We start from the raw sequence: 24,183 nt of genomic DNA, 5'->3' as shown, positions 1-24,183 counted from the left end.
AAGGTGTCCCCTCACCTGTCACATGAGGAACCCTCAGGAACACAATGGCATGCTTCACAGTGACTGTCTTTGTTATGTTTTGAAGTTATAGCAATATCGAAGCAATATTGAGACAAAGGTTTTCAGAGGAAATCCTTTTTATCCTGATTTATAAATTGTTTAATCAGAAGAAATAAGATTCTCCCATGTTTTCCTTGGGAGATTTAGCTCCCTGTAAATTTTCTGATTTAGCACTTTGCCCTTCTTGCCACACATGAGAACAGAGGTGCGCTATGTGCCCAGGTCCACAGAGCACACATCAGCATTTGCTATTTACTGAGGGCTTTGCCATTCTTTGTTACTGATGCTTCCAGGTCATTTCCTCCTTTTGAAAGTAGAGGTGATACTGACTATTTCAAGGTCAATAGGCCCATCTGTGCTCAACAAGTCACTCAACAAACATTATACCAAATGCCCGGTGATGTGAACCTCCAGGCTCCACTCTATGAAAGGTACAGAGAAGCAACTCATTCTCATTCTCAAGGAACTTACATTCCTGTTCTGTGGGCTCCATGCTTTTGAAAATAAGCTCCTTTTTGGAGCTGAAAATATGTCATGGGACCCTGCTTGGCTGTACCCCCACTCTAGGTGATTCCATAATCATTTTACCTACATTTGTGTTGAATCGATTCTAATCCCATCTGCATTTGGAAGCTGGCCATATATGTGTGTGTGTGAAACTCGTTATTGAGCATGCTGATGGAATTGGGGGTGCTTGTGGGTCTGAAGGCCTCCTGCTCTGTCCCCAACTGCCGGAGGGGCTCAGTGAGTGTTCAGGACTAGTGGAGGGAGAAGAGAGACTCAAGGGTAAAGGAGTGAGAGCATCCCTAACAAAGGAAAGATGAGGCCAAGCACTCCAGGTGGGAGTATACCAGGTGGGTGGCCCCCCAGTGCATAGACCACAATGAGTGTTGGGGTGAAGGTATAAAGGAAGCAATGACCTTCTCCCGGGGAATGCGTAAATGATCCAACCTTTGTTTTATCCTACTCTTGTCTGTTTCAGGAAAGCTTCCTCATGACCCTTTCCTCTGTTGAGCTTTGCTACGGGCATGCCTGATCCCCCAACACTCAACCTGCAGCACCCGCTGTGGTCTGCTGACCCCATCCCCAGCACCTCACATCCCAGAGCTACTTCTCCCTCCTCTCCCCAGGCCCATCACAATAGCACCCATTTTCCACTTACATCTCCATGTGGTGAGGACTAGGAGAGAGGGAAGGATGGGAACATAAAGGACAGGCACCTAATTCAGGAAGGTTTCCTGGAGGAGGTGACACCTGGGCCAAGTCTTAAAAGATGAGCAAGAGTTCACCCAGTGAAGGTGTGGTAGGGTGAGGAGGTTGGGAGGGGATGGCCTTTTAGCTGAGGAGGCAGAATGGGCAAGGCCAGGCTGGTGGGAGTTGGGCACACTGGTGACATCTTCCAGTTATTGGAAGGTCAAGAGAACCAGCAGGAGGCAGGCAGGAGGAGCAAAGGGGATGTGCCCTGGGTGCCCACAGTGAAAGCTGATTCACTGAGTCAGGAGCAAGGAAGAGGGAGACCTTAGTCTCAGCCAAGGTTTGGAAGCTAGGTGGCTACCATGGAAAGAGGGACTCAGTTGGCGGAAGTGAAGGGTGGCCATCCCCGTCCCTGCTCCCTGCATGCCCTGCCTTTCCTTTCTTCCAGAGAACTGTAGCATATTTGTTTATTCCTTCCCTCCTCCTTCTCCCCTCTGCTTCCCCTGCTGGCACAAACTCCCCAGAAAAGCTAAAAATTCCTCTCATTTGACCCAAATCAGAGGGTGGATGAGTTGGGCTTTATTACACACTGGTTAAAATGGGTCGTGTGGGAGAGGATGGGCTACGTTATAATTGTATCTTTGGTCACCTCCACCCACCCGGCCGAAAAAAAATGGTGGAGCTGCCTCTATTTAGACACCGTTTTACAAAGGGGCTCTCCTCCTCCCTTCAACTGGTGTTTATTAGTCTTGAAAAATAAGCCTGCCTGCCTGGGAAAGAGTGGGAGGAGGAAGAAGCCGGGGAAGGGTCGCGCCCTCCCACTGGCTGCCTGTAGGGAAGCTGCCTGGGCGGGTAGCGGGGGGGATGGACCTTTGGGGACTGGGGACCAGGAGGCAGCTGGGGAGAGACTGGGGCGGGGGCTGTTTTCAAAGGAGCAGCAACAGCTCCCTCCGCGAAATTTTTCTTTATGATTCTTTAGCTCCTAAATTGTTCTGTGGGATTAAGCGTACCATGTACTTGGAATTGAGTGTCAGGAAAGCTGAAAGGCAGGCTGTCGCTCTGGCTTTGAAAGAAATATCTTTGAAAAGGGTGTGGGGCCAGTAAATAAATCTCCAGTAGCAGTCAGTGTAGTAAGAAGTGACAGCCCTCTCCAGGCCCTCCTGCCCCTCCCTCCAGGCGACCCCTGGCGATGGGTTGTGAGTCAGACACACCATGGGACATTTGAGAATTCTGGCATTTGAATGCTCCAGTGTGCCAGTGAGTTGTAGGTCTCAGGTGGGGAGGTTGCAGGCATTCTGTGTATGAGTTGTCTGCATACTTAGGAGGGTACCAGCCAAACCAGAAGCATGTGTGTGTGCTGGAGCCTTTTAGTTAACCCCTGCCTTCTGTTTGCAAATAGGAAGCTGGCGAATCAGTGTGGATTTTCCTGCTGTTCCCAACCCCCAGTAACCATGATGGGAGATATAGGGGAATTTTAAACCACAGATATTTACTATTTTGTTGGAGATACAAGATGACACACACAAAATCCAGGCCAAAAAAAAATGGACAAAGGCCAAAGAGTACATCCTGCTTCCCAAAGGAGTTGAGTTAGTTAATGTACATTAGTTAGCTGTTGCTGCGTAACAAAATGCCCCAAAACCATAGCAGCTTAAAACAATAAATATCTCTCATCCACATGATTTTATACTCAGGAATCCAGGAGCCACTTAGCTGGCAAGTTCTGGCTCAGGGATTCCCATGTGGTTGTAGTCCCAAAGGTGACTGGAGCTGCTTGATGGGGACAGAAGGACCTACTTCCAAGGTGGCTCACTCACATCCCTGGCAAGTTGGTACTGGTTGTTGATGGGAGACCTCAGTCCCTCTTGATACCTCTCCTTGGGCTGCTGAACTATCTTTCAACATGACAGTGGTTTCCCCCACGGTAAGAGTTCCCGGAGAAATCAAGGTGAAAGTGGCAACATCTCTTATAGCCTCGCCATGGCAGGCACATGCCATCGCCTTCCTGTATCAGGCACATACACCAGCCCTGATGCAATGCAGGAGGGGATGCACAGGGCATGAATACCATGAGGTGAGGATCCTTGGGAGCCGTTCCAGAGGCTGGCTGCCACTCTCTGAAAAGTCACCTAGGTTAGAGGAGAAGGTATCAAGGAAGAAGTGAAACTGACTCACAAGGGGTCTTAAAGACCCTGTGATGACAACAGAGGTGGGACCACAGGTGTTAGCAGCTCAAACGAACAGGCACCAATGCAGAAATGAGCATGGTGTGTTCAGAGGCAGTTCAGAGACCAGCTTTAAAGAGAGCCCAGGTCAGAGAGAACTGGGAAATTAGATTCAGAACAGACTGGGGGGGACCACAAAAGGCAGACTGAGATGGCAGGGTCCCACAAAGGGAATCATCAAAAGTCCTAGAGTAGAGAAATGACAGCATCCAAGTGGGGAAGCTCAGCCCCTTACTGGCTGGGCCCCTTGAGTGGGTCCAACCCTTTAAAGCTCATTGGCCGTATCCTTAAAACAAGGATAACAAATGAGTTACTATACGTGAAATAAGTGGTTAGCTGAAAGCAGTAAGATTTTCATTATTGTGATTATCATCATTTGCCACCATAGTCTTGAAGCTCAGATGGTGCTGAAACAACATCACGGCTGTTCCTAGCACCTGTGTCCTTGGTGCTATATAGTAAATGCTGAACTAACAGATAACTGGAGTCATGTATTCTTCCACCGCTGGAGAACCCAGCTGTGATGCACAGCTTGCCTGTGTGTCCACAGGGACATTGCCATGCAGTAGACAGGTGCTGAGCAGAACATGGGCCATCTCTAATGTCCTGCAGTTGAATCCTACAGCACCTCATGGCAGCCAGAGGCTGTTTTCATCCGTTTCTCCCTTGAGCCTCACAGCCACCCATGAGATAGACAGCCAGTGTCATGAATTCCATTGTACAGACAGAAAAACTGAGACGGGTAGCTAAAGGCCCCAGAACAAATCAGCAGGCATCAGACATAACAAAAAAATGTCAAAGACAATTTGGAGGTCTGTAGAAGAAGGAAGAAAATATAAATCATTCAGCAGTTTTAATACAAATGGCTTTAAAATTCAAATACTATCAAAGGGTATATGTAGGAAAATAAATCTGCCTTCTACCCCTCACTGGCAGCCTTCCAGCCAACAGTTTAATTCATGCATCTACAAACCAGTATGTACACATGGTCATCTTTTTCTTTCTAAACCTGGTACCATGCAGCATAGTGATAAATCTTAGACATAGTCCTCTATGTATCAATATACAGATATGTGTCATTCAAGTCATTCCTTTTAATGGCTGCATAGTACTCCATGATGTATCTAGCAAGCCTCCATTGATGGATATACTGTTTACTTCCAATTGTTGGTTATAGAATCAATGTCACAGAGATAATCCTATATATAAGTTGAACATATGGCAGCAGTGAAATTGCAAGATATATGTCTATAAGGGTAATTGCTGAGTTATCAGAATTTTTTTATTTTTGGCCCATAGATGAAACTTGAAATCTATTTAATTTTTATGTCTTTAATGCAGAGTGATGGTAAGCATTTTTCATACACTTGAAAGTTATTTGTATTCATTTTTCTAGGATCTTCCTGTTCATGGGGGTTTTTTTGTTTGTTTGTTTGTTTTTTGTCAATTTTTCTAATAAACTATAGATATTTTCCTGATTTGTTGACACAAGGTCTCTCTCTATATAAAGGAAATTAACCCTTCATCATATGTTTCAAATATCTTCTTCAGTTTGTTTGTGTCTTGATTTTGTTATGGAATTTTGGATGTACATAAATGTTTAAATCATTATTTAGTCAAATTTATCAAATCTGTTATGACTTCTGGGTTTTCTATCTTAGCAAAATATTTTTCCTTTGCAATTGTAAAACAGTTCTTCATATTTACTTTTTTTAACTTTTAAAGCTTTGCTACATGTATCATTTGTTTTGGTGTAAGGAGTGAGGAAGGGATACAAGTTTTATTTTGTTTTGTTTTGTTTTGTCTCCTACATGGTTGCCTAGTTGTTCTAATCTCATTTATTGAAAAATCCATTTTAAAATAAAAATTGAAATTCCACCTTTATTACATGCTAAATTCATACCTACATGAATTTATGTGAGTCTGTTTATGAACTGCCCATGACTTTATATTGATCTGTCTTCCTGTTCATGATCCAGTACCAAATATTTTATTTTTATGGCTTTCTAATGTGTTTTCATATCTGGTAGGGCTGGTCCCCCTACTCCTGTTACTCATCTGTTTCAAAAATTTCTTGGCTATTCCTAAATGCTTATTTTTCTATATGAACTTCAGAATCAGCTTATCTAATTTCAGTAGAAATTCTGATATTTTTATTGGGATCATATTGCACTTATTAAATTATTTAGGGGAAATTGCTATCTTTACAGTATTGTGGCTCCCTGTCCAAGTACGAGGTGTATCTTTCCATTGATTTAAGTCTTAAGAAGTGCTTCAATCGTGTTTAAAACAGTCTCTGTATGGATCTTACACGTTTCTTAAGAACTTATTCCTAGGTGTTGTTTCTATTTTTGTTGCCAAGTCAATGGGGTCCCTAATGTATTTTTGAACTTGTCTGTTATTTGTATAGGAAAGTATCCAATCATATCATCCACAAATAATGACTTCTTTGCCAACTCTTTTTTTTTTTCCTTTTTAACCTTATATTTCTTATTCAACATTTCTAATCTTGAGACTTCAAATGGGAAGCCAACCATCTAAGTGTGAGGAAATTCCTGAGCCCATCCTAGCTCAGCAGCGGATCTGCCAGGTTTCCTCAGTCCAGGGTGGGGATGGGGAGATTCTCCTGCCTTGAGAATATTTTCACTATAAATTTATGGTGGTCTGGAAACCAAAAATCTCAGAGCAAGAGGACAAGCAGTAGTAGCTGAAGTGGGGACAAGTTGGGGTGGAGGGAGAGGGTAGTTACTCTATAAGGTGCTAAATTAGGTGAACTATTTTTCCTTTAGGTCAGGAAAGTCTAGTCCTTGGTGCTGGGCTCCTGTGACTGGGAGCAAATATCAGGAGAGTGAAGGTAGGCTCCTGTCTCCTAAGATTCTCACTAACCATAAAAAGGAGGGCTGGATTCCCAGGCTGCATTCAGAAGCAGGCACTTGTGATGCACCATTGCACAGCTTTCCACGATGCCCTCCCTCCCCAGACAGCTGTGTAGCCCAGACACCTAGCTCTGACTTGTTGGCTTCCATATTCCTGATTGTAGCACCCAGCCCGTACTTGGTTCTTTTTTTTCTTAGACTTCAGTCTTGCTCTGTCGCCCATGCTGGAGTGCAATGGTGCAATCTCAGCTCACTGCAACCTCTGCCTCCTGGGTTCCAGCGATTCTCCCGCCTCAGCCTTCCAAGCAGCTGGAATTACAGGCACCTGCCACCACACTCGGCCTGTGGCTAATTTTTGTATTTTTAGTAGAGATAGGATTTCACCATGTTGGCCAGGCTGGTCTTGAACTCCTGACTTTAAATGATCCTCCCGCCTCAGCCTCCCAAAGTGCTGGGATTACTTTGGGAGGTGAGCCACCATGCCCGGCCCCACATTAGTTCTTTATTGGTTCCTACTTCTTTGTAATATTTTGCTGTGGGTTACTCTTTCCTGCCCAGTGAAGCCAGAAGCCCCTCTAAAGCAGGTATTTTGTATGGCCTCACACAGCATGAGGCCCAGTCAAGCACATAGTGGTGATCAATAATGTGTTAATTGACTGATATTCCATGAGTCAAACACTCGGGACAAATGAGTTTCCGTCTCACATCCTAATTGCCCTCTCTTTGGAAAGGGAACCAAACAGCCGTCAGTTTCTGCAATGGGCAAGGGAGGAAATGATAGCAGAGGAGAGACTGGGCTCAAGTATAAATAGGAAAAGGAAACGCTTGGGCTTTCTCGGTGCAATAAAAGTTCTGTATAATAATATTACAAGTAACTGTGCAATTAAGCCTGGAAATTGTAAGCTTCCAGTTTGTTCTTTCCCAGCCAAATGCCAGGCGGTTCTCGTGGTGGATGGCGTTTGCTTAGAAGAAAAGTGCAAGTTCTGAGGCAAATCTGAGGTTTGGCTTCCTTTGGAAAACACAGGCAGGGCCGGGATCTTTGAGGCCATCCGGCTGGACCTCGTCTCCAAATTGAGGTAGACAACAGCAGGGAGGCAGGAGTGTTTGTCGAGGGCTGAGGCATAACCAGGACATCTTACACCTGTGATGAGTCCTTGGCATGTGGCTCTGTCCTCTTTCCTCCCACAGCTGCCACCCCCCACAGCCGCCCCTCCCTGGCCAGATCCCACACGGAGGTCTGGGGTAGAGAAGGGCAGGGGAGTGGCCGTGAATAATGCAGAACGACTCCATGGGTCAGGAGATACAGTCTCCTAACTGGTTCCCGCCACCCTTTCCTCCCTGCTCCAGGACTGCTTCTTGCTGACACCTTCCTCAAATACAGTGCCAAGCAGATTCTTCTCCTATCCAGAACCTTCCCTGATTTCTTTCAAGGAAGGATTCCAATGCTCGTGAGGCCCCTGCCTCACCATCCCACCCACACCCAAGACTCCCCACATGGTGGGCTGCGGTCTTCACTGCTCTGCTTCCCAGACTAGGCTGTCTCTAAACTCATTGAACTTCTATCTTTGAACCCAGCACTGCAAACTCCCTGGCATTCCTGTCTGATGTGCCATCCTCACTCAGCATCTGTGCCTTCCTTAGCACATGCTGATCCCTTTGCCAAAATGTTCTCCTTCCCCTGCCCCACATCCCTGGCTGCTTGGGGGCCTCACCTCCTTGGAGGATTCCCCTTCCTAGGCCCAGCAGAGTCCCCGCCCTCTGACCCTAGGCACCTCATCTGCCTCCATGAACCAGCACTTAGCACTCATTTTAGTCTTGTCTTTACTGTCTCTCCCACTCTTCTGTGGCTTCTTAAGACCAGGAGCTCCATGTCTTTCATCCGTGTTTCTCCAGCACTTAGCTAAATGAGTAAATACTGCAGTAGCTGAGAGAGACAGTTGCAGACTGCTTAGGAAACCCGGAATCTGACTGCTTAGGTTCAAACCTCAGCTCTACCTCAGTTTCCCTACTTGAAAAATGGAGTGACAATGACGACAGTAGCCACCTCATGGGGTTTTTGAGAGGCTGAAATGAAAGAAATATAGATATAAATGTAAATATAAATATAAATATAAAATATTTAGGATAGCGACTGGTACCTAACGGGCACCCAGAGTACATCTTAGTGACCAGTTTGATTCAGTCAAAGGTGAAGGAATCTCAGAATTGGTCCTTCCATCATCTGTTTACTGTTTCTCTGTCCAGCATACCTGAAGTCACCATTATGGGAGAATGAGTTGCGTTCCTGTCTGTTCCCCCACCTGCACATACAGGGCCTGTGGGGTATCTGTAATGAACCTGTGCACATTCTGCAGAAGCGGCCGCTCCCAACTCCATGCCCATTCTTGGCCACTGTAGGGGCGGTGGGAAGGCAGACATGGAAGTTGCCTCCTCACTTTTCCTCTGGGGCAGGCGGAGGAGACATGTCAAGCACTTTTACCAACCTGTTGAGTTGTCATCACTCTACCCACTGTGGTCAAATAATAACCCCACCTTGACCTTGTAGAACACTCATCATCTGAAAGTCCAACATGTGTTCACACGTATTTTCCTGTGTAACTTGGCAGGGTCCCAGAGAGGCCTAAAGTGGAGGGGGTGGGAGGAGAAAGAGGGCAAAGTCAAGGTCGCAGGAAACCCAAAGGGAGGTACAGCAGCCCCAAGACATCTGAAGCTGAGCTGTGCATGACGTCAGAATCCAAGGATCTATCCTGGAACCAAAATACTGAAATGAATGAGTGTGTGGGCAGCAAGGGACATTCACAACTGCCTAGTCTTATACAAAAGAAGAAACTGAAGCTCAAATAGGGACCTGGCTGCTTCGAGGTCACATCACTAAGCAGTTGCAGAGCAGAGCTAGGATTTTAACTATAATTCCTGCCCCAGAGGGTTTTGGCCTGCTCTCTGCTGACCACACACCTGGGTCCTTCCCAGCCTTTGCTCCTCATGCTCCCGGCCTTTCTCTGCTCCAACTATGGCCCCCTCACCTGGCATCTGCTTTCCTTTCTGCCCCGTGTAAAGTCCCCAGGGCCAGCAGCAATGGACTCAGCTTCCAAAGCCCTGCCCATAGCACTGGGAACCCTTGGCGCGTGGGTAGAAGAGGCGTGCAGACAGCACACTCAGAGGCTAGCCAGCTGTGCAGCAGCTTAATGCCTTCTAGAACAGACGCCAAAATATCCCCAGGAAGGGTCAAAATATGGTACCACTTAGCCCAGTTATCCACACACAACCTCTTCAATAACTAGCAAAATCTAAACCATTTCCACTCTACTAGAGGAGATGGCCCCTTTGGGCAGAAATGCTACAAAGAATAGTGCTCTCATGGGTTGATGCATGTCCCACCCTTCCACCACAGCCCCACCCTCCAGGGAGCCATCCAACACCAGCAGGGGACATCTCCTGTGAAGGCAGCCTGAGGCCATTGGGAGTATGAAACTCAGTAACGCGTGGCCTAGTGCTGTTTATGGGAGACAGGTGATTTATTTTATTATCTAAATTTTCAGTGGTTTAATAAGGTTTAATAAGCCTCCCAAGAAGTTTTCTGGCTCAGGAAATCGCCTGTAATAAACACAAGTAGTAAATCCTTTATTTTGAACATGAAAGAGGTGTGCAGCTTTTCTTAAAAGAAAACAAGTCTCCCCCGCTCCCCCCTAGTAAATAAAGGATGAAAAAATAATTAAAGAACAACAGCTTGAAGGGGCACCATTTGATTTGCCTGCCTCAGACCTCCATGGCCAATCCGGCCAGGGTGCCAGCCATCTGCAGTGGCGCCCCTCTCCATTGGTGTGCCCCACCAGCTCTTGACCCTGCAGTTGCGCCCTAGCAAACTGGAACGAGACCTCACTTTGTGACTGAGGCCAGGCAGCCCCATAGGGAACCCACTTTTTCTGTCTTTCCTGCAAGTCCCCTGCATGGTGCATTAGCAAAAGCAATGGCCTCAGGGACGACGCGAGCTCCGCCACTATCATCCCATCACCTTGCTTTGCGACCTTAGCCTCACTTCACTTTAGTTTCCTCATCTGTCAGATAGGCATAACTCCACCTGGCCTGCCACCAAGGAGGTGAAAGTGCTTTGAAAGGTAAAAGGCTTCAAGCCACCCTTGGATGAGGGGATGAGGGCAGTGGGCATGGCACATCCACTTCAGACTCCCCCAGAGGCCTCAGGCAGCCTCTACATAGAAGAAGGGGGTCCTCTAGGTGTGACTGAGCAGCTCTGACACTCATGCACCCCCAGCCTCAATCCCACAGCCACTTCCATCCCCAAAGCCCAAGTGTGAGGCTTCCCCTCATTCTTCCTCATCCATCTGCCCATCCCTTGGGCTACCCTCTTAGGTACTCTTCAAGTCCAGCCTGGAGAAGCCCACCCTGGCTTTTGCCCTACTCTAAACCTCTGTGGTAATCTTAGACCTTGTTCTAATAAAATCAAACCAATGCTGGCGTAGAGGAGATGGAGTGAAGGTTGAAGAGGTGGTGATGATGTTGGGGCTAGAGGTCAACAGGGGACACAGCCTCATACTGGGGCAGAGACTAGGTGACCAGTCAGGAGGTTTGGGACCTCTGTCACTTAGCCGTTCCATGACCTTGGGCAAATCAATTCACCAGCAGGAGCTTAGGTTTCTCATCAGCAAAATGGGCAAAATAATTCCTTGGATACACAGGGATCCTAGGAAAACATATGAAGAAAAATGTCTGTGAACAAGCTTTCCTGAAAGTAAAGCTCAACAGGCATGTGACATTGTTAACCCAGGGGGTTTCAGCAGAGAACCGTGAAGTAGAGACTTGAGTGACCGGTTGCAGAAAAAAAAAACTCAGACCCCTAGGTGTAGGGGCAGAGAAAATCCGTCTATGACTAGGATGAGAACCCAGGGGTGCCTGCTTCCTGGGTCTGGCTTCTTCTGGGCCATCACTTCTCTTGTCAAGGGAGTTGGACATTGCAGGGAAAGAGGAGGGGGTGCACAATTGTGTGAGGTGGAAAGGGCCTGCATTCCAGCTGTAAGGGAACACCTGAATGGCCATTGCCCTTAGCAGGGGAAGAAAGCTCAGAGCAGATCGCACAAAACCCCTGAGGGGCTGAGTAGGCCAGGCTCAGCTGGGGACTGCAGGCTCCAGGCATGTCCTGGCAGGGTGGCAGAGCAGGTAGGGCCAGCTTCACCCAGTGTGGGCTCTCTGCCTGGGGTGCTTATGGCGGGCAGGGCACAGGCTAAAAGTTGAAGTAGCCCTGCCCAGCCTCCCAGCCCACATGTCTGGTTCCAACCTCTGGGGCAGCCAAAGCCCAGGGGCATTCCAGGGCCAAGGGGTGTGACCGCCTTGCTTGGGGAAACTGCCAAGGGTTGGGTGGGTGCGCCCAGCGGAGATCTGGGGCTGGCCAGCTGCTTGGGCCAAGTCTCCCACCCTTTATCCTGCCCTAACCCACCACCCCTTTGTGGATTTCAGTGCCTACAGACCACCGGGAGTAAAGACCTGCTCAAAGAACGCAGGTAGCTGCTGCCCAACCTCATTCCCAGATCTGGAGAGGAAATCCACATCCCTTGTCACCCCGTGCAACACACCTCCCACCCCCACCACAGCCACTACTTCCACCAGGTGGCTGTGAAGCTCCAGGCCTGGGCATGGGAGGAGCTGGAGGCTGGAGACTGGGTGGGGACAGCTTCCGGGATAGTGGGATTCGGTTGGCTGGGGCCAGCTTGCCCTGGGGATTTGGCAGATGGAACCACCATCCTGAGCCCAGATTTGCTGAGCTGAGCAGGATTTAGGGAGGCGCCGGACTTGTGGATCATAGCAATAGAATTGCACCAACAGTTCTATTCTTGAAAGGCAAGGAAGCAATGGGACTCAAGCAGAAATCCAGTTCCCACCCTGCTGTTTTCTAGCTGCGTGACTTGGAGCAGGTCACTTAGCCTCTCTAATTTCCATAACAGGGACCATAATACCAGCAGAAGAATGAAATGAATTAATATAAGCACCTTATGAATGATAGGGCTCTGTTCAAGTGTCAGGTGTCCCCACAGCAGAGGGCTGGGGCCATCCCACTGCCTTTTGTGATTTCAAAGCTATCCCCTTTGTTTATGTGAACCAATCTCATTCATTCAGTGTCTACCATGTTCCTACTTGCTGGCATCCTGGGAGTAATACACAAATACAAGAAATAGACCCTGCCTTGAGGCCGGTCATCTCACTGGGGGAATGGGACTTCCTAATAACCCAAGAACTTCAGGCTGACTCATTCCACTCACATACCACTCAGTGAGATCCACGCAATTACTTCCCCATTTCCCAGATAAGGAAACTGAGGCAGCAGAAGTATATAATTTGCCTAACACCAGCACTTCATGTTCCTAGTAAAACTAAGATTAGAACACGAGTCCTTTACTAGCCAGGCAGCCTTGCACCTAGTTGGAGGCACTGTGGTCTAACAGAGGAGGCACAGGCTTGGGCATTAACCCGTTTACGCAGGAGGTTGAGAATTTTTTTGTGAAAAATCAGACCTTGGCGATGTCCTTGAGCAGTTGGCTATACATAACTCCCACAAGCTTAGCGTTCCAATAATGGAACACTAGGCATAAATGGGTTAAAACATCCTAGTTCTAATTCTAGCTCTGACACTGATTTGCCGTGTGGCCTGGGGCATGGTCTTCATTCTGTGCCTAATTTTCTCATCTGTAAAATGGACGTAAAATTTGTACCAGCCTTGCCAAGCTCTTTGGGTTAGAAGTACCTGAGACAAGGAGGTATGAAAACACCTTGGAACATGGTGACGCCCTGGACACATGCCAGGGGAGAGCCCTGGAAGCCTGTAAGGACCCTTCTCAGAAAGTGTCTTCAATAGTGTAGATCTCTGCAAAACTGTGCAGAACACAAATTGGTTTCTGATATGGCCCCATCCCTGCGAAAACATCCATAAGGGTGTCTGCATCCTTCCTGGACTTCACAATTGCTAGCATTGGTTGAGCACTGACTAGGTATCAGGAGGCAATTTGTATGCGTTACCTCATTTGATCCTCATAGCAACTCATCCCCATTGTACAGATGAGGAAACCGAGCTCAAGGAGGGTAATTACCAAGTCCCACGGGTCATGGGTGGTGAAGCGAGGATGTCAACCCAGGCTATCTGAGAGCAGGGACCTCACCCTCAACCTCCTCAGTCAACTCCAGGCACAGTGTCGGCGCCAGCTGAGAACAATGTGTTTGATCCCACTTGGGAAATCCAGGTTAAGCCTATTTTCAGAAGGGATTTAAAGCTTTCCAGATCCATTCCAGATCCAAATGATGCAGAGCATGTTCTTCCTGCCCCCTCTGCCCAACGAAATTCTTTCTACTCTTCACAGCTCAGACAAGGCTCCTGTTCCTAGAAGCCTTCCCTGACCCCCAGCCCACAGGGATCCTGTGCCTTTCTGCCCATACCACTCATTTGCACTCTGTACTGAGCCCCTCCTTTCTCCTTAGTCACCTGGCAAGCTTGGGTTTCAGCCCTCTCTGCTCATCCCTCTAGCCTGGCTCTGATTAAACCCCTAGACTAAGAGTCAACCTCCAAGGAGAAGGGTCCAAATCCCCCCACCCTTGGATTTTACTTTGCAGGGGGCAGCATGGTGAAGGGGAACAAATATGAGCTTTGGCAACAAACTCAGCTGGGTTCAAATCCTGGCTCAGACACTGGCTGGCTGGGTAGCAATGGGCAAGCTACCTGCCCTCTCCATACTTGTTTCTTTATCTGTAAATTGGAGATGCTGATAAAAGTCTATATCTTTCAGAGTTGTGTTGCTTGAGAAAGGATTAGAGGTGTGATGACTGACATGTGACAAGTGGCATTCAATAAATGGTAGCTATTATTGCAAAAGCTCACTAGCTTGCTGACCTCTTGGTAGGGAGAGAGGGGAGCACAGTCTGTCTCTGAGAGGATAGATGCTCTCATTTTACAGTTGAACAAACTGAAGTCCAGAGTGGGAAGTGCCACTTATTCAGACAGGGTTGCTTGGACCTACCTGGGTTCTAGAACCTTCCACTGAAGGCAGAGGCTCAGGGGAATTTCTCTGGAATAGTGGCCACATCTAAGAAGGTTTCAACTCCCCTGCATTCTTCTTTAACCTCTTTCTTCCATTTCTGAGCTCCTCATCTCCTCTTCCCATCTTTCCCCTTTATTTTTATCTGTGTGTTTTTTTCTAGCTCCTTCCTACCAAAGGTTTATAGTTCACATCAAGCTTCTTCTAGCTGTTGAGTGTTTTGTTTTGTTTCTTGTGTGTGTCTGTGTGTGTGTATTGAATTTTTTTTCCCTGCATGTTATTCTTGGAGACAGAACTGCCTTAGCTTAGATGATGGGAGGCAAACGGATGGAAGGCATGGGGGCAGGGGCATGACATCCCCTTTGGGACACTGCTGTCTACTGGCCCACCAGGGCATGGGAATCTTAGGGTCACCAGGGAAGCTCCCAGCATGCAGGGTGGGGACACTTCTTCCCAAAAAGACAATGAAACAGCAAGTGGCAGCCCTTACCTCCTGACCGCAGCATACCCCTCCCACTCCCTGCCTCTGAGGTTAGTCTCCTGCCTGGAAAAACAGCCTTGAGCTACCATGGTTACATCTGTTTCTCCAGAAATGGAACAAAGGTCACAAACCAAGGCACAGTGAGAAGTCACTGCTGGGCAAACCAGCCTTCAGGTCCAGGGTCACGGAGTGGGTTCCCTCCCCATCGTCAGACCCACTTTGCACTTCTGGATCCTCATGGTCATGATGTGTGTTATCAGATTTCTCATGACCATCCTATCACATGATGAGAAATAGAAGTCCAGAGAAGTGGAGGGGCCTCCCAGAGTCACACAGCTGTGGTTTCCTGATTCTGAATCTCAGGTAGACATTGCTCCCAAAGCACAGAAGATCCGCACTTAGCGTAGGACAACCACATGCCATTTCTCAAAGTGCTCGGACGGTTATCACAGTGGGACACTGATCACCAACACGTGGTCTAACGGGTTCCAGCTCTTCTATTTTAAAAGGCAGAGTAAAGCTTAAGGAATGGTGGGAATTTTCCCTGAAAAGCATTTTAAAACATTTTCATCTCTAAAGGAATAAGCCGTTAGCAAGCAAGAAAACTTGGCTCCCGATAGAGAACTAATTTCCTGGGGTTTTACTGACTTTGGCTTTTTACTCAACAGTGGAAGGGTCGTTTCATTTACACACAGTCTTTTCAGATGAGAAGGCCCCTTTGAGGGTCAGGACCCTGTTACCTACAGGGTGGCTTTGTGAGAATTAGAAAAAGGTGTCACTTCCTCAATACGTTTACTTCCATCTATCAAAACATTGTTGTAACACACGCATTTTGTTAAACTGAGACATTTAACTGCCATCTGCCAGAAAATTATGATAAATATCAAAAATCTATAATGTCTGTGAAATAGTGCCCCTGGATTATTATCTACTACTGCATAACAACACAAAAATGTAGTGGCTTAAAATGAGAATAAACATTTATTGCCTCATAGTTTCTGTGGATCAGGAATTTGGGAGATACTCAGCTGAGCAGTCCTAGTTCAGTGTCTTTCATGAGGTTGCAATCAAGATGTCAGCCAGGGCTGCTGTCATCAGGCCTGACTGGGGCTGAAGGATCCACTCTCAAGGTGGCTCACCCATTCAACTAGCGAGTTGGCATTGGCTGTTGGCAGAAGGCCTCAATCCTCTGCCTTGGGGACCTCTCCCTAGGGCTGCTTGAGCATCCTCACAACATGGCAGCTAAGGACAGCCCTTGCCATAGACCTTCCACCAACTTTGTGTCAGGACTGTGCTAAGCATTTAATGATATGATCTGCCCTCGAGCAGCTTACAATCTAGCAGAGACACCAATCATTACAGTTCAAGGTAGAGTCAAATAAATGACAAGAATCAGGAGACTAAAGGCTGGAGAGATGGAGCCTCTGAATTGAGGGATGGGGAAAGGGTTGTCTAAGTGAGACCTTGAAGTGTGGATGGGATGTGGACCCCCAGAAGTGTGAGATGCTGTATTCTCCAGTCAAGAGTTCAGCATGAACAAAGGCATGGCAGCTGAGAACAGGGTGTATGTTTGGGGATTGGAGAGTAGGGACTCCAAAGGTACATTTGGGGCACATTGGAGGGGAGCATTGTGGCCACTCAGTCCATCCAGGTGACCACCCACTCTCGGCTGTGCTCAGAAAGTGGGATGGGAAAGGCTCATTGAGCCACAGCTCTATCTTCTCCTCTCCCCTTCTCTTCTTACCCCCGGCAGAGCTTTGCCAAAACCACCACCAAAACTTACACAGAGTAGTGGAGGCTGTCTAGGGACCAAGCAAGGGAGAGGACCCCTCCCCAACCCTATGAGAAAGGCAGTAACCTGGGGCTGGAGTGGTCTCCACATTCCAGCCCCTGAGGCTGGCCAAGCCTGCCTGGAGGGCTCCAGTCTGCCCTCCCTGCCCTTGACTGCTTGGCTGTCCCTGGAGGGCAGGGCCACCCAAAACCTTCCCTCCCTCCTCCACAAAGGCATCCCTAAGCACCTCTGAACCTGCAGTCTGGGTCACTCATTAGGCGTTAGCAGAGACTACTGGCCTTTCTTGGTTACTTTTGTGATCAGAGGCAGGAGCTGCAGTTGGCTGTGGTTGGGAGCATGACCTGAGGAGCCAGACGCAGGCTCAGGTCTCTGTGCCCTCACTCATCCTCTGTGCATCAACTCTTAGTGGCTTCATTTTCCTCATCTGTAAAATGGGAATGATGATAACAATAGGAGCTAAATGCTTTATTGTGAGGACTGAGTAAGCCTAAGGGCAGATGACAGTCCTGACTTCTCTTTGGGAAACCTGCTGTTTAGGGAGAGGATTTGACCTGAAGACAGAAGGTGCTGGCTTGGCCTGCCCTATCCTCCCAGTTCATTTCATGGGTCCTGAGTATCTGAAGCAAAGAGCTTGGGGCCAAGGAGGTGGGACAGGTATCTGATGGGTCCCCCTTGCTCGTTGCACAGATGCTCATACCACACCTGACTCGAGCATCCAAAATTAAATGTAGCTCAGACTTGAGGCCTCCCCTCTGATCCAGGCCTCCAGGGGCTGCTTGCTGGCCCCCAGCCCAGCTGCCCAAAGGCAGCCCCCTTGGGGCATGGCAGCCCCAAAGGAGCCCGCCAGCCTGCAGCCACGCAGGCAGCCGTGGTTTCCTAAGTCCTCTGCATTCCCTTGGGTGCCCACCACTACAGTGGGGAGCCAGGGAAAGGAGGAAGTCACTAGGAGCTTCTCTCCTCCTCTGGATGTAGGAGGTGGCCTCAGAGCTCTCTCTGCAGCACAGCCCATTGAAGCCTCAGCCTGGGGACACCCTCCCTGGTCAGAGAGAAGGAGGGGTGTCCATCAGCTAATTCTACACAGGCCCTCAAGGGATCTGGGTGGATATGGTGCATCTGAGCCCCCAGAGAAATGCAGAAGTGGAATGGTTTGTCAACAGACAAGAACCATGTTCAACGGGGCCACTCAGAACAGAACCTGGCCCTTCAGACCAAGGGCAGCTTGGTGGGGCTGCCCACTTTGTGCCACTGTTCCCACAGCCTGGTACACTGTTCTCCACATCCTCCCCTGCTGGATCCTTCTCCTCTTCTGGGTCTCTGCTCAAATGATACTTCCTCAAGGAAGCCTTCCCTGTTGACCCTGGGTAAAGCGCTCCCCTCCTCTCCTCCCTTACAGCTCTGTGGTAGATAGCTGGATGAGAGATGGAGAGAAGCGAGGAGATTGATTAGTGGCTTTAGGTTGTTTCCTGTCATTTGCTTTTCTTCAACTTTTTCTTTTGAGATACTTATTTCAGCTACAGTTGTAAGAGATGACACAGAGACATCTCATGCACCCTTTATGCAGTTTTCTCCAATGGTAACATCTTGCAAAACCATAGTACAATATCAACCAGGATATGAACACTGATAGAATCAATACACAGAGCATTTCCATCACCACAAGTATCTCTCTTGTTGCCCTTTTATAGCCACACCCACTTCCCTGCCACCACCACCACCACCTCCTTAGTCCCTGGCAACCCTCATCTATTCTCCATTTCTGTAACTTTATTATCTCAAGAATGTTATAGAAATGGAATCATGCAATATCTAACCCATTGGGATTGGCTTTTTTCACTCAGCATAACTCCCTGGAGATTCATCAAGGCTGTTGCACATACTGAGAATTGATTCCTTTTTATTGCTGAATAGTATTCCATGGCATGGACATACCACAATGTTTAGCCACACACCTTTGAAGGATGTCTAGGTTATTTCCAGTTACTCACTATCATGCATAAAGTAGCCATGAACATTTGTGTGTGAGTTTTTTGTGGACATAAGATTTCATTTCTCTGGGGTATATGCTCAATAATTCAATTGCTGGGTCATATGGCAGTTGCATATTTAGTTTTTTAAGATCTGCCAAATCATTTTCTAGAATAGCTGTACCATTCTACCTTCCCACCAGCAATATATGAGTGATCCTTTTCTCCACATCCTCACCAGCATTTGGTGTTGTCAGTATTTTTTTATTTTAGCCACTATCCTATGTATGTAGTGATATCTTATGATAGTTTTAATTTGAATTTCCCTAATCACTCATGATATTGAACATCTTTTCAGATAAGATGGCTTATCTGCATCTGTATACTCTGTGTGGTGAATCTTGCTGTACATTTTTATCACAGTTGTTATATCCCTCTAAGCTCTGTTAGAGCAAAGGCCTTCTTGATTTGTTCTCTGTGCATCCCCAGAGTCCAGTACAGAGCCTGGCATGGGGAGACTACCCAATAATATTTAGAGAATGAATGAATGGACTGCCAGGGTCTCTGGCCCTTTTAAAGATGAGAAGGTAGGAAAGCAGTGAGGCCTTAGCTCTGGGAAGCCTCCTGAGCACCTGGCCTGTGAAATTGCTTAGGGAAGACCTGGGCTGCCCCATGGTAGAGGAGAAGGTGAGGGCAGGGGAGGGGCACCCAGCATCCTCCATGCCTGCCACCTCCCCAGTGCCTCCAGGTCACACTCACACTTTATGAGCCGGCACTTCTCACTCCTCCCCTCCCACTGCCTCTGCCTTCCCAGGGCAGAAACATCCAGAAGATAAAGGCGTAAGGATCTCCAGAGCTCTTCCCACTGGGGCGTGGGGCTTTAGGATTTGTTTTCCTTTTTGTTTTCTCCCCACTTTATTTGTACCAAGATAAGGGCCAGGGCTTTGCTAGGATTTATCTAGATGGGCCATGTTGAAGCTTTGCTGTAAGTGGAAGAGCCCTGTCAAGCTTGTCCGACCCACCTTATTTTATTGTTGTTGTTGTTCTGTTTTGTTGTTTTGTTTTAGGCTTTTAGCAGCCTGAAGCCATGGTTTTTAGTTTCTGTCTCTAGTGATAAGCGGAAAAGAGGGATGAGGAAGGGGCTTTACTGGCCCAATCAGAAACAGAAACAAACAACCCATGAATGTTTTCTCTCCTTGGATGCCCCTACCTTCCCTGGCAGATGCCGCATTTTGTCCCGGTTGACTATGTTCACCTAGGCTGTGAGCTGTGCTTCCTAAAGGAAGGGATGCCAGTTGTCCTCTGTCATGCCCTGCTTTCTCCTGGTGGCTGCCACTGGCCATACTTTACATATAACATATATAATGATAAGGTGTCTCAGAAGATGCTTCTCACCACAGGGGTTGATATTTTCATGAGGCTAACAGAATATAGACATGAAAAATTAACTAACAATGTACTAGAATTTATATTTATATTGCATTATATTTATATTGAATATTGCATTTATATTTGTATTGAATTTAAATATAGGTGAAATCTCTCTCAGATATACACATATAGGAAGTTAGTGTTTTTTTTAAAAAAAGATCAAGATTTACAAATGGAAGGAAACTTCAACTACAATGAACGAGTAAGGTCAGGAAGCAAAACATACCACAGAGCCCCCATTCACTTGCTGAAAATGGGCCACGAAATTTGTTTTAAGCTTCCTAGTAGCCAGTGCAAAGTGTAAGTCTGTTACAGAGTCAGAGGATTTGTGAGACAAATCAGAGCATCTTCTCAGCAGAAGCACTGAGGTCCTTGCCCCACAGAGGTGGTCCTGTTCCTGTAGCCAAGGCAACAGCTGGGTTCATGTGGCTTTTCATCCTGCAGTTGTATTCTGCAACTGCATGTTGGCAAAGTGGAAATAAGTAAAACCAAGCCTGAGAGAAGCCTTGCAGCCTTTAGTGAGTAGCTGACACCAGCTGCCCAGTGAGAAGCCTAACTCCAAGAGTCTTAGGGGTCCAGAGAAAAGCCCCAGCCTGTAAGCCAGGCTGTGAATTGCAGGTGAGATTTGGCAAAGCTGAGAGGTAGGAGGACTAGCCTCGCAGTGGAAAGGGAGCCCTTATGCCAAGAAAGTGGCTCAGAGTCCTAGAGCTGAGACCCCTCCTGGGGCCACGCTCACTAACCCAGTCTTCTCTGTGTGTCTCTGCAGGGCTCTGGCTGAGAACATGGCCAATGACATTGATGAGCTCATTGGCATTCCCTTCCCCAACCACAGCAGTGAGGTCCTGTGCAGCCTCAATGAGCAGCGGCACGATGGCCTGCTGTGTGACGTGCTCCTGGTGGTGCAGGAGCAGGAGTATCGGACCCACCGCTCTGTCCTGGCTGCCTGCAGCAAGTACTTCAAGAAGCTCTTCACAGCTGGCACCCTAGCCAGCCAGCCCTACGTCTACGAGATCGACTTTGTCCAGCCTGAGGCTCTGGCCGCTATCCTGGAGTTCGCCTACACCTCCACACTCACCATCACTGCTGGCAACGTCAAGCACATCCTCAATGCAGCCAGGATGCTGGAGATCCAGTGCATTGTGAACGTGTGCCTGGAGATCATGGAGCCTGGAGGGGACGGAGGGGAGGAGGACGACAAGGAGGATGACGACGATGACGAAGATGATGATGATGAGGAGGACGAAGAGGAGGAGGAGGAGGAGGAAGAGGAGGATGACGATGATGACACGGAGGACTTTGCTGACCAAGAAAACTTGCCTGACCCCCAGGACATCAGCTGCCACCAAAGCCCTTCCAAGACGGACCATCTCACAGAGAAGGCCTATTCAGACACCCCCAGGGACTTCCCTGACTCCTTTCAGGCTGGCAGTCCTGGCCATCTGGGGGTGATCCGGGACTTTTCCATCGAATCTCTGCTGAGGGAGAACCTGTACCCCAAGGCCAACATCCCCGACAGGAGACCCTCCTTGTCTCCATTCGCCCCGGACTTCTTCCCACACCTCTGGCCAGGGGACTTCGGTGCCTTTGCCCAGCTGCCTGAGCAGCCCATGGACAGTGGGCCACTGGATCTGGTCATCAAGAATCGGAAGATCAAGGAAGAGGAGAAGGACGAGCTGCCCCCACCCCCACCGCCACCCTTCCCTAATGACTTCTTCAAGGACATGTTCCCTGACCTGCCGGGGGGCCCTCTGGGACCCATCAAGGCGGAGAACGACTACGGTGCCTATCTCAACTTCCTGAGTGCCACCCACCTGGGAGGCCTCTTCCCACCCTGGCCCCTGGTGGAAGAGCGCAAGCTGAAGCCCAAGGCCTCTCAGCAGTGCCCCATCTGCCACAAAGTCATCATGGGGGCCGGGAAGCTGCCGCGGCACATGAGGACCCATACCGGGGAGAAGCCATACATGTGCACCATCTGCGAGGTCCGCTTCACCAGGTGCGCATGGCAGCCCTCGGGTGCGGGGGACGGGGCCAGAGGCCATGGGGACAGCAGAGTTGGGCAGGGAGGCTGGGGATGGAGACAGAGACCCAGATGGATCCCAGACACATGCAGGCTTGCGGCTAGCAGGGGGTGCTAGGCATCACCTGATGCTGTGTCTTTCAAACCCTTTTTAGGGGCTGCAGTATTTTCTCAGATACAATATTAGGTGGAAGCCCATGACATAGAGCAGGTAAGAGCGGGCTGTTCTGGCTGGGAGGGAAGTGGGGCGCCTCAAGCACCTTGGTTGCTTGGCTTCCTCTTCTCCTTCCAGCCGTAAACTCGTGGAACCCAGTTTGAATGGATGGCACTCCCCGGATGGAGTGCCGCCCCTTCGTTTGATTTGGAGAAGCAGCCACTCACCTTTATTAAGCCTGCTCTGCATGCCAGGGGCCATCCTAGGCACCTTAAATACACTCTTGCCACAGCCAGGCCCTGGAAAGATGGGGAGACATGGTTGGCTTTGTTTACGACACATCTCCCAGTGGCTAGCTGACCTGGGCAGCTGGAAAATGGCAGAGCTGGGACTGGAATCCCAGTCTCTGTGTAACAGCAAAGTCTGTGACCAGTAAACTGCAGAGATGCCTGTAGGTTCTTTCAGTCATTTTTGGGTCAGACCTAAAGGCTGGGCCTCTTTTTATGTTCTCCTCTTTGCCTTTCCATTTGAGGAAGGGGGGCAACTTTATGCTGTTATAAAACTTGAAATTTGAAATCAATACATTATAAACCTTTCATCTTTCATAGACTCCGTCCCTTTCAGCAAACGTATGTTATATGCCTACTCTGTACAGCAATTTTTGCAGTCAAAACTGATTGGCGGGTTGATGTGGGGTCAGATCTGCCCGCTGCCAGCTTTAGATAGGCCTCACTTTTGGAAAATATGGCCCGTTGGTGCTATCTGTGGTTCCTGGTGCGAGGCTGATCTTCTCAGCCAAGTCCACAGGTGGGGAGGGCTCTGGTGGGTGGCCTGGCGTCAGGGTTTGGTCGTTTCGGTGTATCCTATGTGTACAGAGCCTGGCGATGCCTGCCCTGGGACCATGACTTACTAGACTAGGTCCCTTCCCCACACTGCCACTGTCCCTCTCAAAGAACTCACTTTGAGAGCCCCACACTTACGCCAGTGGCGCTGCTGCCCCACTTCCTCTTGGAGATGTGTCTTTGGGAATTGCTGACAGCTCATTCTTTTGATTTTCCTCAGTGGGCCCAAAGCTTTGGCCTGAGGACACAGTGCAAGGTTGTGAATGAGACTGGATATCAAATCAGGGACCATGGTTTTCCAGGAAAAAAAAAAAAAAAAAAGATGAGTCCTCTAAAGTCATGAGACTATTTCCAAGGTGGCCTTGGGGTCCTGCTCACAGCTGCTTCTGTGAGGGGAACCCCAGACAGCATCTGTCCCAGATGTTTCCAGTGACAGTGGAGGGAGAATCTGCAGGAGCAAAGGGGCAGGGCCTCACAGACCCAAGATGTGTCCCCTTGCCCTTAGCAGTGAGCTAAGCCAGCCACCCAGCAATGCTGACGGCAGGATTCTCTGCTCCTGTTACTCCCCAGAGCAGAAGGACCTAAAGTTCCTGAGATTCTCCTCCTCTTGGATGTCCCTCAGTGACAGCCCTGTCACCCCAATGCCACCACGGGTAATGCTGCCCCCTGCCTCCTCCTGAATTCACCTTAGCCCCACAGAACCAGGCAGAATACCTGAACAGGGCTTGGCAAAAGCACAGGAATGACCAAGGGAGATAAGCCAGCACACCATGTGAAAGCCAGATTCAAGTACAGCTCACCCATCTTCACAGGGGGCCTGACTTCAGCCCGAGAGTCCCAGCCCCTGCATATGACTTTAAGGATGCCAGGAAGCTCTTCACAGGCCAGATCAGGAAAGCTAGCCATGTTATCAGCCTGGAGTGCTCTGTCCTGCCAACACAGGCTCCACCTCCCTCACTGCCCATGCCTGTCCCCTTGGCAGATGGCTAACAGGAGCACCTCTCCCTTCAGGGGAGACCAAGGCTAGTGACTCCAATTCCAAAAGGATCTGTGTCTCAGGACATCGCATGGTGGCCCCGCTGGCACCCTGAGCCCCCATCTCCCTTCCTTCCCC

The 24,183-nt window shown here is 48.7% G+C and overlaps 1 protein-coding gene across 3 annotated transcripts in view; it reads left to right on the top strand.

Annotated features, from left to right (window-relative positions):
- ZBTB7C (zinc finger and BTB domain containing 7C) overlaps nt 1–24,183 on the top strand; it is a 139,840-nt gene that overhangs the window by 103,778 nt on the left and 11,879 nt on the right. For all 3 annotated transcript variants that reach the window (XM_011968988.1, XM_011968990.1, XM_011968989.1), the window contains one exon: nt 20,823–22,049. In XM_011968988.1, the coding sequence (XP_011824378.1) occupies nt 20,823–22,049 (1,227 nt within the window). The remainder of the gene's footprint in view (nt 1–20,822; nt 22,050–24,183) is intronic.

The sequence above is a fragment of the Mandrillus leucophaeus genome, unplaced genomic scaffold, assembly GCF_000951045.1.
Source record: "Mandrillus leucophaeus isolate KB7577 unplaced genomic scaffold, Mleu.le_1.0 Scaffold87, whole genome shotgun sequence".
NCBI classification, from domain to species: Eukaryota; Metazoa; Chordata; class Mammalia; order Primates; family Cercopithecidae; genus Mandrillus; species Mandrillus leucophaeus.
Note: the sequence above shows the minus strand (reverse complement) of the source record. Positions and strands in the feature narration are given on the sequence as shown.